We start from the raw sequence: 15,239 nt of genomic DNA, 5'->3' as shown, positions 1-15,239 counted from the left end.
AGCTGCTCTGAGTGCAGCCAGGCCCTGGTGCCAGGTTCTGAAGTTAGCCAGGGAGGGAGCCAGAGAAGGCCCCACATGAGGCAGAGGGAGCTGGCAGCGGAGGGAGTAGTGGGGCTAGCAACTGAGGGAGAGCCTGGCCCCAGCAGGGTTCAAGCCTGAGGCAGCTAGCCAGGGGGGAGCAGGAAGAGCGGATCCGGCAGTACGGAGAGGCTGGTACATGAGGCGAGTGACCACCAGGGACCTGAAAGCAGGATGTTCTGCAGCACCAGGACTGGCTGAGTGGGGACCCAGAGCCAGTGTCAGGAAATGGGGCCCAAGGAGGGACCTCTGTCTGCAGGGGCCCCAATCCCACGTCCCACCCCGGCCCAGGCCAGGGACCAGAGAGCGCGGCTCCTCCAGGGTGAGTGTCTTGGCAGCTTAAACACAAGCAGACCCAGATTTGTGTTTCACTCTCTGAGCAGCAGGGCCTGACTCCCATCACAAAGCCCTAGTGGGCCAAGGGCAGATGCAAGAAGGCCCTGCCAGGCCTGGCATCTTCAGCGTACGTCTGCACTGCAGCTGGGCGGCTGCTCCCCAGCGCACAGAGACAAACCACGCCAGCTCTGCTCCAACCAGTGGGCTTAGAAAGCGTGGGCATCAACCTCGGCAAAGAGGCCAACGATGGCTGCACCATGGAGTACAAACTTTGAGGTGGTTCTTACAGAGCAGGGCCCAAGGACACTGCTGGGGTGACACAGAGGAACTAACCCTGCCATTGCCTGTTCTGGACCCGTCCCGTCTCCAGGGCTGGCTCTCTGGTGCCTGCCAGCCCTAGATGTGCTTTTTCGATTCCAAACACCAGCAGCTGCTGTAGTGTCTGGGTCCCTCCCCACCCTGCTCCCCTGCCCCAAGCGCGTGGAGCAGGGGAAGCTGTTGCTAGAACTGTAGGTACGCTCCCTGGGTGATCATTAGAAAGATGGCGAGAGATGGCGTAAAGTTTTAATGGTGAGAGTAATTAACCACCTGGACCCTTTGTCAAGAGTCGTGAGGGATTCTCCAGCGCTGGTCAGTTTTAAATCATGCTGGGATGTTTTCCTATAAGCTCTGCTGTAGGAATTACTCTGGGGCAGTTCTATGGCTTGTGTTATGCCAAAGGCCGAACTAGGATAACAACGGTCCCTTCTGGCCTTGGAATCTCTGAGTCTCTGACAGGACAATTGGCTGCTGTGCTGGCTAAGCCAGCAGGAGCCGGGGCTCAGGAAGCAGTAGGAGCATGTGTTTCCACTCTGCCTTCTCCCAGACACGTTGAGACAAACCTAGGCATGCTCAGCTCATGCCTTCCTGGTGGCCCATGGATACTTGCTGCTCCTGCTGTCCTCCCAGGAGCAGGCAGCTGGGGGCAGACACTCAAACACAAATTGGCTCCAAGAAACTCTGGCAAATTTTCACCCAAATTGGCAGGTTTACTGGGACACGCCTGAAATTTTGCAAATAATTCCATCTCCCTTGTGTCCTGTGGCATTTCCATGGTCTCCCTTCCCTCTCCTGCAGGTCCCCGTCACCTGCCCCACATGGGAAAACAACAGATTGTCTTCTCTTCCCTCCCCAGGGAAGACCCTGTGGAAGGAGAGCAACAGAATTCATAACTGCCTTCACTTCCAGCTGGATACACTATCTTGGTTGAACCTACCTTTTGTGAGAGCCCCATGCTTAAGAATCTACCTGCCAAGACCCCATCACCTTTGCTCTGTTCCCAGGAGTCTGCATTGGCTAGGTCTGGGGTCACAACCCCCAGCACGGGTGCGAAGAGTGGCACACAAGTCGATTTTCATCGGCACTGGAGGTGGAAGCTCAGTCCCGCCCCTCCTCCCCCATGGGGCTGGGAGCTTGCTCAAAGCCAGGCCGCCTGTGGATTAATGAAAAACCAGCTAATGCTACTAACCCCCACCTAACCGGGAAAGCTCTGCATCTTCAGTTATTAATCATAGACTCCCAGGGCTGGAAGGGACCTCAGGAGGTCACCAAGTCCAACGCCCTGCTTCAAGCAGGATCAATCCCAACTAAGTCATCTCAACCAGGGATTTGTCAAGCCGTTAATCAAAGAAGCTGTTGTGAGTAGGACTATTAGTGACTTTCAAAAGTATCACTGGCACTCGGCCCATACATAGAGGTCACAAAGTCAAATTCCAGCTCTCCGCCTTGGAAAGGTTGCCTGCCCTTGGGCGAGGTGGCTAAAAGAGAATCAGGGACCATTAGGAGAGACGTCAATCATAGGACAGAAAACACCATAATACCACTGTATAAACCCATGGTACGCCCACCCCTCGACTACTGCATGCCGTTCTGGTCCCTCCCTGCCTCAGAAGAGTTATTTGAGAATGAGGAAAGGTACAGAAACAGCAACACAAATGAAGAGGGGTCTGGAGCAGCTTCCATATGAGGTGACGTTAAAAAGACTGGGGCTGTTTGACTTAGAAGAGAGGACTAAAGAGGGAGATGATGGAGGTGTATAAAACCGTGAACGGTGTCGAGTAAAGTGTTACTTACCCCTTCACATAGCACAAGAACCCAGAGGTCACCCAATGGTATTAATAGGCAGCAGGTTTAAAACAAACAAAAGGAAGCGTTTCATCCCCCAACAGACCGTTAACCCCTGGAACTCATTGCTAGGGGATGTTGTGATGTATGAGGGGGTTCAAAAAAGAAATGATAAGCGTGTGGAGGAGAGGTCCGTCATGGCTATAAGACAAGGTGGTCAGGGCACAGTCCTATATGCTGGGTGTCCCTAAGTCCCTGACTGCTGGCAGGTGGGATTAGAACAGCAATCGATGGATCACTCAGTAAACCACAGAAGTTCCTGGACCAGAGAGCCCCAGGGCCAGGAAACTAGTGGCAGGAAGGTCAGTGGCTGGTTGCCCTGCTGGGCCAGAAGCCAGGTAGGGCTGGTGTCTTCAGGGCTGGCATCCAGCAGCCCAGCTGGGGCTGGGGCCAGCGTCCACAGAGCTGTGACTGGCGTCAAGGGCTGGAGGTAACTCAGCAGGGGCCAGCATCCAGGATCAGGGCCAGTGGCAGCCCGCACTGGGGAGAGGGGTGCAGAGGTAAGGGGACCCAGCAAGGGCGGAAGCTGAGCTGGCAGCAGGGAGGAACAGCAAGCTGGAGGGGTGGAAGCAAGGGACCTCTCCTGGTCCAGCAAATTCCCTTGTTCAGGACCTGAGGATGCCTGACCGGGAAGGTCCAACCTGTCAAGCCTTGTGGAGGACATTGATTGACTAACACTGGTCCCCATGTAATGCTGCTGCCTATGGGCACTTGAATGTCCAGGGCTCCTTAGCTCTCTTCTAACTCCTGACGGTCAAGAGTTAGTGTTGGGGCTTTGCAGTCACAAAGAGCATCATCTGCAATCTCAGACCAGATGCCTTTGAGATCCAGGAGAGCAACTAGCAAAAGGCAGAGCAGCTGTAACGCCCCCAGGCAGCAGAAGGCAGAGTGTGTCTGCCTGAAGACAGATTCTCCCATAAGACCCGACCTGCCCCTCTGCTTGTTCTTTTGCAAGAGGCTCTTTCACCGCTACCTAAAACCAGACAAACACATGGGAGACTGAGCCGGTGTCCATCTCGGTCTGGGTCCTCCCCGAGGTTTCCCTGGTTAAAGGGCACTGATCAATGATCTCATCACTGGTTTCTGAGCCAGTTTTGCAGCCGCTTGTGAACTTTCATGCTTGTGTTATCCCAGGTTAGTAACTACAGATTCTTCTGTGTTTGTGCAGCAACTCACACAAGGGGTCGTGACTAGGATTCCTAGGTGGCACCCTAACCTGAATAATAATAACAAATACCTACATTAATTTCCCATGGGCTTTCGCCAACACCCTGTAATTACTGCTCACTGTCAGCCTGGTACCACCTATATTAATTACCCCCAGAGTCGTGACAGCAGACTGCAATTCTGGCCCAAATTGTGTGGTCACTTTAAAACACATGACAAAGCCCCAGCCAGGGAGATGCAAGATGCTAAAGCAGCTGGGGGAGGAAGATTTGAAATGATGCAGGGTTAGTCTGGCTTTACCATGAAGATCCATTTTTTACTATAACGTCAGTTGCGTGCCTCACCATTTGAGACATCAAAGACGTAGCCCTTTGGCTGGCTATTATCTCTACAAGACTAACCACATGCTCCACAGCTCAGAGACAAACATGAGGTCCTTGTCCAGGAGACTTCTCAGGGCTTGCCTTCAAGATATAACTTGAGCATTGCCGCTACCCTGTTGCCACTACTCTATCCACGCGCACACAGCTCTCGTTCAAGTTCAAGGAGGCTTTGAACAGGACTAGCTGATGCATTGCAGAGGTGGAAGGTGGAGACCTTGAAGCTCTGGTGGTGCTGGTGCCCCGTGTAGTAACGCAGTGGGCATGTGACTACAGGTGATGTTAGCATCACTCATCAGCTGTTCAGCCAATGGCTCTGTGTAACCCATGTTATTTTACAGCATGGCTGTTCCCGCTCAAGATAAACCAATTCAGGGGTAGAAACCATCACTAGCTGCTCCAGTGGAGACAAGCCCAAAGGTTCCAACCCATCAAATCTTTCCCAGCTGGCATGGTACTTGCTAGGGGAACAGGGCTGTTGGATTCTAGTAGTATTTGCAGGGCCAGGCTTGAGACACAGTGAGGGATGGGCAACAACTAAAACCCACATTTAAGCAAAAACATCCACTCGAGCAGCAATGTGAGACGATGGACAGAAGACTGGGCTGGGACCCAGAACAGGTGGTGTGTGAGAGGTTCCTACTGATGGCAGGGTGGCCTAGTGGCTAGTCCCCCTTGCCCAGGCTTAGGGTGTGGGTCTTCAGCCCCACCCAAGAGGCTAAGGGATAAGTTTGGGGCATGGCCCCAAGAAGCTAGTTTCCCCTCCAGCCAGAGAGGGGTTCCCTGGGAGGGGCTCTCCCCTATGTGCCTGGCAGAGGGTCTGAGGCTCTGCCCTCTGGTGGCAGCTCTGGCTCAGGCCCCAGAGCCAACTCCTGCCTCTTGGCTGCTCAGCCTCAGACTGGGGTGGCTTCCCTCCTTTTATACCCCTCCAGGCCTGCCACTAGCTGCGGGTGAACCAGGGTGGGGATGACTGGGCCAACAGGCCTTGTTTAACCCCTGCCCTGCCTGGCCTCCCTCTCACCCTCTTAGAATCATAGAATCATAGAAGAGTAGGACTGGAAGGGACCTCGAGAGGCCATCGAGTCCAGCCCCCTGCCCTCATGGCAGGACCAAGCACTTTCCAGACCACCCCTGAAAGCCATCTATCTAACCTCTTCTTAACTATCTCCAGTGATGGAGATTCTACCACCTCCCTTGGCAATTCGTTCCAGTGTTTGATCACCCTGACAGTTAGGAACTTTTTCCTAATGTCCAACCTGAACCTCCCCTGCTGCAATTTAAGTCCATTGCCTCTTGTTCTATCCTCAGAGGCAAGGAAGAGCAAGTTCCCTCCCTCTGCCTTATGACACCCTTTTAGATACCTGAAAACTGCTATCATGTCCCCCCTCAATCTTCTCTTTTCCAAACTGAACAAGCCCAATTCTTTCAGCCTTTCTTCATAGGTCATGTTCTCTAGACCTTTGATCATTCTCGTTGCTCTCCTCTGGACCCTCTCCAATTTCTCCACATCCTTCCTGAACGGCGGTGCCCAGAACTGGACACAATACTCCAGCTGAGGCCTAACCAGCGCAGAGTAGAGCGGGAGAATGACTTCTCGTGTCTTGTTCACAACATACCTGTTAATGCATCCTAGAATCATGTTTGCCTTTTTCGCAACAGCATCACACTGTTGACTCATATTTAGCTTGTGGTCCACTATAACCCCTAGATCCCCTTCTGCTGTACTCATTCCTAGGCAGTCCTTTCCCATTCTGTATGTGTGACACTGGTTGTTCCTTCCTAAGTGGAGCACTTTGCATTTGTCCTTATTAAACTTCATCCTGTTTACCTCAGCCCATTTCTCCAATTTATCCAGATCCTTTTGAATTATGACCCTATCCTCCAAACAAGTTGCAACCCCTCCCAGCTTGGTATCATCTGCAAACTTAATAATTGTACTTTCTATGTCAATATCTAAATCGTTAACGAAGATATTGAACAGAACGGGTCCTAAAACAGACCCCTGTGGAACCCCACTAGTTATACTTTTCCAGCAGGATTGAAAGCCATTAATAACTACTCTCTGGGTATGGTTATCCAGCCAGGTGTTCACCCACCTTATAGTATTTATAGTACTATATACTTATAGTATACTCTTACACGGGGACTCTTCCTGTCTCTGACCTGATTCACTGAATGACTTTGTAGTAGGTGTTTTCTGCCTCTGTTCATCTTCCACCCTGCATCAGCCCATCGTCTGTTTTGAGTGTAAGCTCCCTGGGGCAAGCACAGGGAGGCTCACATGGCAGTAGGTGTTGCTAAAATGTTCATAAAAGTAATGAGCCCTTGAGAGGCTCAGCGCTAAGAGCACACCCTGCTTGCTGCCCCAAGCTACTCTAGGCTCAGATCAAGTGGCCTTTTTCCGAGGCTTCATGGCGGGAGAGAAAGGCAATTGGAGGGATAGTCTGAGCGGGCAGCTGCCCTTGGAACGCCTCACCCTGGGGTTTATATCATTATTTTGCTCTTGTGTGGGCGACGCTACTGGGCCTGCCAGCTCCCACAGGAGACTATTTGCTGCCTGACAATTCTGGGCGTTTCTGTCCCAGCATCTGCGCAGACAGCTAAAGCTACCGATGTGTTTGTCATGGGATCCTTCCTTGGCCAGGAGAGGCTGGTCAGATGATGTCAGTGCCAGCCCCTCCCTGGCTGTGATGGGAATGCATGCCCCTCAGGAAGCAAGGCCAAGGGTAGTAACTGAGGGCACCTCTTCAATACAGGCCCTGCCACCGTCGATCTTCCAGAGTTCGATTTAGCGCAGCTAGCAGACATACTAAATCGCATCGGCACCGGTCCTCCAACCCCTGGAAGTCAACAGGAGTGTTCACTCCCATAGACCTCCCCTATTAGCGACGTTCTGAGTTAAGGTACGTCGACTCCAGCTAGGTACTTAAAGTGGCTGGAATTGCGCACCTTTATTCAACCTTCCACCGTAGTATAGACCAGCCCTGAATGGCCTCCGCACACGGAAATAGTCTCAGACCAGTTCAGCATGAACCCTCCACGCTTCATTGCCAGAATTCCCACAGTGCCATCCGAACCCTTTCGACAGGCACGTCCGACCGAATAGGTCCTACTCACCTGCACCGTCTCCAGTCCCTGCCTATAACAGGAGTTCACAGTAATAAATCCACAGCTGCCTATTGATTTCAGCTCAGTCCGGTCAGACACACTTCAGTGTCTCAGACTTTCACAGCAACAGCAGGGCGAGAACTCACTCTCCTCTTCCCAAAGCCAGGAGCTAAAAGAGAATCTCCCTTGGCTCTTGACAGTATAGCACCTATGACACACAGCTGAGCCGCCCTGGTTGCATTCAGTGGCGCACATACACACTAGCTAGTTCAACGGTCAGCAACCTTTCCGAGGCAGAGAGCCGAAATGTGATCTTTTGACCTCTGTGGATAGTCCGGTGAAACTTCTTAAAGTCACCAGTCGGCCTCTTTATGACAGAGTCATTAATAACTGAAGCTGCAGAGCTTTGCCATTTAGGTGGCAGTTGGCGGCATTAGCTGGTCGTTGGTTAATCCCCTTTGAGCAAGGGGGAGGGGGACGGAGCTGAGCTCCCACCTGGCGTGCCGATGAAAATCGGCTCTCGTGCCGCTCTTGGCGCCTGTGCCGGGGATTGCTGACCCCTGAGCTAGTTCCCTGCATCAGTGCCTTGGACTTGATCTGGTTCAACAGAGTCACATCTGCTCACAGACCAGCTGGAGTTACGGCTCATCCCCGGACAGGGCTGGCGAGGGAAGGGCTGGTTTGGGGCGCAGTGCAAGGTGTGAAGTGAGGGTTAAGCATGAAATCCCGACCTGCTGTAATCAGTGCTGTATTTCCCTTGACTTGAACGGGGCCGCTCTTCAGTAGGCAGGAAGGAGAGAGTCCCACAGGGCAGGGCTTAGGGGCATGCTGACAGGGAAGGAAAAAGCAAGGCACTAAAGACAGACATGCTCCACCTCAGTGTCTGAAAGGGTAAAACTGTCTCTCTCATGCACACCCCAACCCTGGTGCTGGCAGAGCCATAGCTCAGTGGGTCGAGTGTTGGCCTGCTAAACCCAGAGTTGTGCGCTCCATCCTTGAGGGGGCCATTTAGGGATCTAGGCAAATAGGTATTGGGGGGGTGGGGTAGCTCAATGGTTTGAGATTAGCCTGCTAAACCCAGGGATGGGAGCCCAGCCCTTGAGGGGACCATTTGGGGCAAATAAATTAAAAAAAAAAAAGGGACAGTGCTTGGTCCTGCCCATAGGGCAGGGGACTGGACTCCATGACCTCCCAAGGCCCCTCCCAGCTCTTTGAGATGAGTATCTCCATATATTTCTAAAAGCTGGCCACACCCCCACCTTGGTGCTGGAAGAGCGATAGCTCAGTGGTTTGAATATTGGCCTGCTAAATCCAGGGCTGTGAGTTCAGTCCTTGAGAAGGCCCTGTAGGGGTCTGGGGCTGGAGGGATGGTGCTTGGCTCTACCAAGGGGGCAGGGGACCAGACTGGGAGACCTCCCAAGGTCCCTCCCAGCTCTATAAGATGTGTATCTCCATATACTTGTAAGGGTGGGCCACACCCCCACCAGGGCACTGGAAGAGCTAGCTGCCAGCTGGCGGATGAGCCCCTTTCAACCTCCCCCTGGCACAAGCCATGCCTGGCCCCTGTGGCCAGCCCAGACAGAGGGAGTGGGTGGGCCCTGCTGAGCTGGGAGAAGTAAGCCAGCTGCTAAAATCTCCTTCCCTTGCGGACTTGCAGTGGCTGACTGCAAAGCGCCCCCAGCTCTGGAACACGGGTCCGTCGCCTTCGCCACGAGAAACAACCTCACCACGTACCGCGCGGGGATCCAGTACGCCTGCCAGCAGCCCTACTATCGCATGGCCCCCAATGTCACAGGTGAGGCCACCCGCAGCGGGGAAGGGGCTGACGGGCTGTGGCCAGGGAAGTGGGTGGGGCCCTGTCCCCCATCCCTCAGTCGTGTGCTGACTTTCACTGAGCTGGGGGGTACTGGCTCTGGCTGGGGGTGTGGGCTCCAGGGTGGAGCCAGAAGTGAGGGGTTCAGGCATGGGGGAGACTGGGGGCTCTGTGCTCTGCTGGCACTTGCAGGTGCCACCTCACAGCTCCCATTGGCCAGGAACCACAGCCAATGGGAGCTCTGGAGCAGGCACTTGGGGCAGGAGCCGCTGGATTCGCTGGCCACAGCCAGGCGCTGTGCAAGGACCTGCCTTAGCCCTGGTCCTGAGGCTGCACCGTTGGCTGGACGATTAGTGGCCTGGCCAGTGGTTCTGGCTAGAGCCGCCTGGTCCCATTCTGGCCAGAAGCTGGATGTCTGGCAACACTAATCTGTGCTCCAAGGGCCTTCTGGGCTCTGAGAGCCCGCAAGGGGCGAGGGAGCCAGAGCCCAGGCTCCAGCCCGTGTCTGGACATCCACACTGTGATTGTGGAGCCCCGTATCCCCAGCCAGAGTCGGCTGCCTCGGCTTATGAGCAGCGGTGCCCTGGCTCTGTGACTGCGGCGTAGAGACACTGTACGCTGCCCGGGGCTTTGCTTCCATCAGGTAACAGCTCTGCTACTCTCCCCTTGCAGGGAGTGGTCTGCAGCCACGACGGGGCGCAGCACGCCGTGCTACCAGCTTATCTGAGCAGCACAGCAGAGCCATAGGCCCAGATCCTCCCAGGCACTTAGGTGCCTGAATCCAACGGGTGTCAGAGCTTCCGAGGGCTCGTACTGGTCCTTAGCTATGGGAGTGGCACTGCAAGCCTCCATCAGCCACCCTCGTTCTCAGGGCCAGCCTCTGGGCACGCCGTGGCCACTGGGGACATGGCTCAGCGGCCCCCCAAACCTAGCCAGGAGAACACAGTGGCTGCTCCAGGCTAGGGGTGGAGAGCACATCCTAGCCCCCTGCTCATAACCCTGCTGCTACCCAGCCTCCCGGGCCCAGCCTTATTGTGCAATTAACTTTGGCCTACTGGCTGCTTGTGGGGGATGCTTCCTGGTTCGGACCAGCCCGGCGCCTCTGTCCTGCAAGACTTTACTGGGGACTAACAGCCCGAGAGGGAAATGCAGAGCAGAGCTTTCAGTCTCACCCCAGTGGGCACCAGGCGCTGATTGGCACTGGAACATGGCAGTGATGCTCCACAAGCATTTGGAAAGAGCAGTGGGGGAACAGAGGTGCCCATAAACCGCAACGTGTAGGTGCCTCCAGGTGCAAACACAGTAACTGCCTTAATTTCTCCCTGCCCTGCAGAACCATTTCAGGGCAAAGGGAGAAGGCAGTCGGCGGGGGGGGGGGGCATTCACACCACCCACCTCCTCCCTGACAAACACACAGGGCCAGATTCCACCTTTGTGGCACCTCCATGAGCCCAGCGCAGACAATGGCCCCTAGAATGAATATCTATCTATCTACCCACTCCCACCCCATCTATCTATCTCTCTATCCACTCCCACCCCATCTATCTATCCACTCCCACCCCATCTATCTCCTCCCACCCCATCCATCTATCTATCCACTCCCACCCCATCTATCTCCTCCCACCCCATCCATCTATCTATCTGTCTCTCTATCCACTCCCACCCTATCTATCTATCTATCCACTCCCACCCTATCTAGCTATATATCTATCTGTCTATCTATCTATCTATCCACTCCCACCCCATCTACCCACTCCCACCCCATCCATCTATCTATCCACTCCCACCCCATCTATCTCCTCCCACCCAATCCATCTATCTATCTGTCTATCTATCTCTCTATCCACCCATCCCATCTATCTATCTGTCTCCTCCCACCCCATCTATCTGTCTATCTATCCATCTATCCACTCCCATCCCATCTATCTATCTATCTATCTATTCATCCATCCACTCCCACCCTGTCTATCTATCTATGTATCTGTCTGTCTATCTAGCTATCCACTCCCACCCCATCTATCTATCTATCTATCCATTCCCACCCCATCTATCTATCTATCCCCAGCCACACCATCTATCTATCTATCCACTCCCTATCTATCTATCATCTATCTATCTATCTATCTGTAGCAATGCCCTGTAGACCAGGGATCCCCAACCTTCAATGGTGTGGACCTCCCAAACTGTTTGTGCACCCGCATCAAAGCCAGTTCTAACTCCTACGTGCACATAATTAAATGAAAAAGGAAACCACAGCATAGATTTTTCAGGCATTGTTGGAAGAGATTTAATTGAAAAGCAGTACTGGATTGTAACTTTGCAATTTATTTATAACTTCTTTGTGAGGATCATTTTTATTTATTTTTCTTCCCCTCAGGCCCCAGGTCGGGAACCCCTGGTGTAGACTGAGCATTTGAATGTGGGTGACTAAACCTCAGCCACACATGGCCCCCTGCCTGCCCTGGCTCCGCATCACTCCTGGAAGTGGCCGGCATGTCTGGCTTCCCCCTCCCCAAGTGCCTGCTCCAGAGCTCCCAGTGGCTGGGGTTCAGAGCTGTGGTTGTGGAGGTAGCTGGGCTGCCCAGGGTAGGCGTTGGACCATTAGCTGTGGCTGTGGTGTAGTCCCACATGGCAGGGCAACAGGCCACTGGAGGTGCAGGGGTGTGTCTGTGCTCACAGGTAACAGGTTGCTCTCTTCCAGGCAGGTACACCTGTGATGCTAAGGGGGTGTGGAAGAGCGAAGAGCTGGGGACCAAGCTGCCGTCATGTCGACCAGGTACCTAACGGGCTGGGGCCTGCTGGGCCAGCACCCAGGCTGCGCCTCAGATCAGGGTTGTTTATGCCACGTGTCAGCCAGTCCAGCATTTGCTCTCCATGGGGTTGCAGCGCAGGATCCATCTGGTACAAGTGGGGGAAGGAGGCGGGGGCTGGTCAGCACAGCTCTGCAGCTTCCGCTCCATGGCTGGGCCAGCCCGAGGCCTTCACTACAGAGCTGTGCCCCAGGCTGTGATCTGCAGCCCGGCACACCGCCACAGCCACCAGACTCCCTAGGAGTTGAGCCCCGAGGTCTGGTTCAAGGCCAGCACTAATGCCAGGTGGCCAAAGATTGCACTTGTCACCTTGAAACCTGCCTCAAGCAGCCACCCCAGAGCCCAGTAAAAATCCAACACCCAGCAGGGCGGGTCTTTAAATAACAGCCCAGCTCTGTCCCCTTTGGGGGTGTGGGGTTATACTGTGCCAACCAAGAGCCACTCAGACAGCACACAGTGCTTCACTGAAATTCACTGACTGGTCCCCACTTGGCCCCTGGCTGAGAACTAGCCCCACTTTACAGCTGGCAACACTGAGGCTAAGCATCTAAGGTAGCACCCCAGGCCACAGGGAGGGGCAGTGTTAAAGTTGAGAATTAGGCTCAGAAGCTCCTAGTTCCCACATCTGCATCTCATGCTGTTGCTTACGTCAGTGGTTTTCAACCAGTGTGCTGCGGCTCTGGTGTGCCCTGAGAACTGTCCAAACGTGCTGTAAAATTTCATACACTTCCCCTCTCTGTGGCTCTTTCCAGAGCCACTGCAGAGGGGAGGGGAACTGACAACTCCAATCCAGCTGGGGCTCAAGCAGCAAAGCCCACTGAGTCCCAGCTGGTGAGAGGTTCGTCAGTTTCCCCCTGGGGTTGGCTCTTCGCAGATGCACTGTGAAGGGAAATGCCAACCGTGCAGGATCCCAGCCTGCACAAGCTGCGGGGAGCCTGCCCTACTCCCTGCTGCGGCAAGGGGGAGGGAGGGTAGACAGGACCCTGTTAGAGCCGAGATGTGGTTTACGTGCTGCGTCCTGGCTCCAATGGGCTGGCGGGGAGGGAGCTGCTTTCCGTGGTTCCTTGTTTACTCAACATCCCTGGCATGGCCTTGAGCAGATTTTGAAACCATGTCTGCGCTCGCTGTCTAAGGCGGTGTCTTCTAGGGCAGATTGGAAACATTCATGCATTTGATCCTTGTTTGGCTTGTGGTTCGCGCTTCTGAGCTGCAAACCTTTCTAGTAAGAGCGAGGCAGCAAACCTCAGCTGACTCTTGGGTGAGGACAGAGACGTGTCTGTTCCTCTTCCATCCCCACTTCTCTTGCTCACGGCCTGCTTTACCTGTGCGCAAGGGAGAACCCCGACTCCGGCCCTGCACGTGATCTGCACACACAAGTGATGGGTGGTAGCACTCGGGAGGTGCAAGTCTCCGCCTGGGCCCCAGATTTGAATTGCTAAATGGGGGGCCCCCAATGCTTCCTCACCAGCCCTGCATGGCTCACCCTACACCTGCTCCCTCAGCAGGCAGCAGTCGCCTGTGTCTGCACACGCCAGCTGCTCTACTCTCTGGCAAGCGCTCCGGCTGAACGTCCTCTGCAGCACACGGCCTCGTTACAGTGCATGCTGCTACCTTCTGTACCCCCGGCTCTGCAGCAATGAAGAAGGCAAACATTCCCCTCGGCCCCAAGCAGCACTGGGCCAAGCTGTCTGCCATTCGGAAACACTCGCCAGCCCTTTCCCTCTCCTGACTGTGCACCCCACTCCCACCCAGCACTGGGCAGTTTCCTGCACATGGCTTGGGGGAATATTTGCTGGGGTTGCTTCGAGACTCCCACACTCCTTTAATAGACTTGCCCTTCGTGCGGTCAGGGTCTGCAGGCTGGGGTGTTTGCGGACAGTGAATTTCAAGGCCAAGTTCACAGCTATTCACTGAACCTGAGCACTGCAGCCATGCACACCTCTAGGGAGGGTTTGCAAGCTGACCCAGGCAAGCAAGACTAGACACAGTCCCATGGGACTTTGCTGGCAAGTCACCCCTAAGTGAGAGTGCAGGTGTGGCATGTTTCAGTGGCAGGCCCTCCGTGAGAGAGCCCCAGATGCAAAGCAAGGCTCTGCATCTGGATTTGGACTCCAGCCCGCTTTGGTGACCCGGCCAGAGTTTGGTGACGCCATACCCTGCCGCCTCCACCCGTGCTGGGCCGTTTCTGGGGACAAAGGGCTGTGAGTCCTGGGGCTTTCAATTGCGTGAAATGCAGTGATCAGAAACTTTCCTTTTATCCGCAGAGGTCCAGATTCTGTAAATCCAGAGCCTCTCCATGGGTTTCAATGTGCTGATTCCATCGTAACAAGGTCAGCTCCTGGCCCCAGAATGGGCATGGAACAGACATGCTGGAAGTCTCAGCTTTAAAAGCCCCTTCCATGCTGGAGGACCGCTCACCCTGGCACCCCCCCCCAGAGCGTGTCTGGTCACAAGGGCAGAGTGTCTCTGGCAGCACTGGAGGAAAACACTGAGCTGGAGGTGTAGAATGAGCAACCCCGCCCCCGTCCGTCAGTCCAGCAGCCTCCCGTGCAGGTTGTCTGCCACTGTTCCTACCTTCCCAGCTGTGCAGGCCGGAAGGAACCATTGGGATCCTCTGGTCTGACCTCCTGCCTCCTGTGGCCAGGAACCCAGCAAGCACTGTGCTTGCCTGGAGGAAGGATGCTGGAAAGTGACCACGAAGCATCCGCTTCTTGGGTCCCAGCTGACCTCACTTTGGTCACTACCAAGTGAGCTCGATTTGGGCCAGCGACCCAGAGGTGAGAAATGAAGCTTCCTGTCCCAGCGCCATTCCTCTCCCTGAGCTACGCACCGCGGCCTCCGTGGGGAAACAAACACGCCCCACTCATTCCCACCCCCTTCATCAAACTGTGCGTTTAAGCGGAAACCCAGGCCTTGTCGCACAGAAGGGACACCCTTACCAGACCAGGGTTCCCCAAGCTCCACCCGAGGGTCACTGGCTTTGTAGCCAATGGAGAGTGAAGAGGATTATTACGCTGCATGGGTCATTTAAGTACAATTACAGCCCATACCCTGCACTTGGATTTGCAGGGACAGATTCGATTGCAGGGGTGGGGCCAAAGCCAGAAAGCCAGGGATGTTGTGGCTCCATAATTACTGCCTCTGAACCTCTGCCAAGGACACCGGAGCCCCAGCCTGCAGCCCCAGGGCCCGTCCAAAGGAGCAAACTTTCCAGCAGCGTCCCTGCCAGGTGCTCCAAAAGAAGCTGGGAGAATCGCCTGAGCTCCCTTTGGACCTCGGGAACTCAAGGCTCAGGCTTGTGGCTGGGTCACTCTCCACACCCCACCGTGGCACTCTAGCCCCAGGTAGCCTGACTGGGAGCCTCTGGTGTCTTTGGGGCCTCCG

The 15,239-nt window shown here is 54.7% G+C and overlaps 1 protein-coding gene across 5 annotated transcripts in view; it reads left to right on the top strand.

Moving 5' to 3' along the window:
- The window catches only part of MASP1 (MBL associated serine protease 1), a 70,664-nt gene that overhangs the window by 31,569 nt on the left and 23,856 nt on the right, over window positions 1–15,239 (top strand). For 2 of the 5 annotated variants that reach the window (XM_075004199.1, XM_075004198.1), the window contains exons 9-10: window positions 8,890–9,027; window positions 11,747–11,821. In XM_075004199.1, coding sequence (XP_074860300.1) covers window positions 8,890–9,027; window positions 11,747–11,821 — 213 coding nt within the window. Of the gene's footprint in view, window positions 1–1,530; window positions 3,097–8,889; window positions 9,028–11,746; window positions 11,822–14,119; window positions 14,186–15,239 lie in introns of those variants that run through there. The other 3 variants (XM_075004200.1, XM_075004201.1, XM_075004203.1) reach the window with 3 other exon arrangements.

The sequence above is a fragment of the Carettochelys insculpta genome, chromosome 10 (genome assembly GCF_033958435.1).
Source record: "Carettochelys insculpta isolate YL-2023 chromosome 10, ASM3395843v1, whole genome shotgun sequence".
NCBI classification, from domain to species: Eukaryota; Metazoa; Chordata; order Testudines; family Carettochelyidae; genus Carettochelys; species Carettochelys insculpta.
This window is presented reverse-complemented; position numbering and strand designations above follow the sequence as displayed.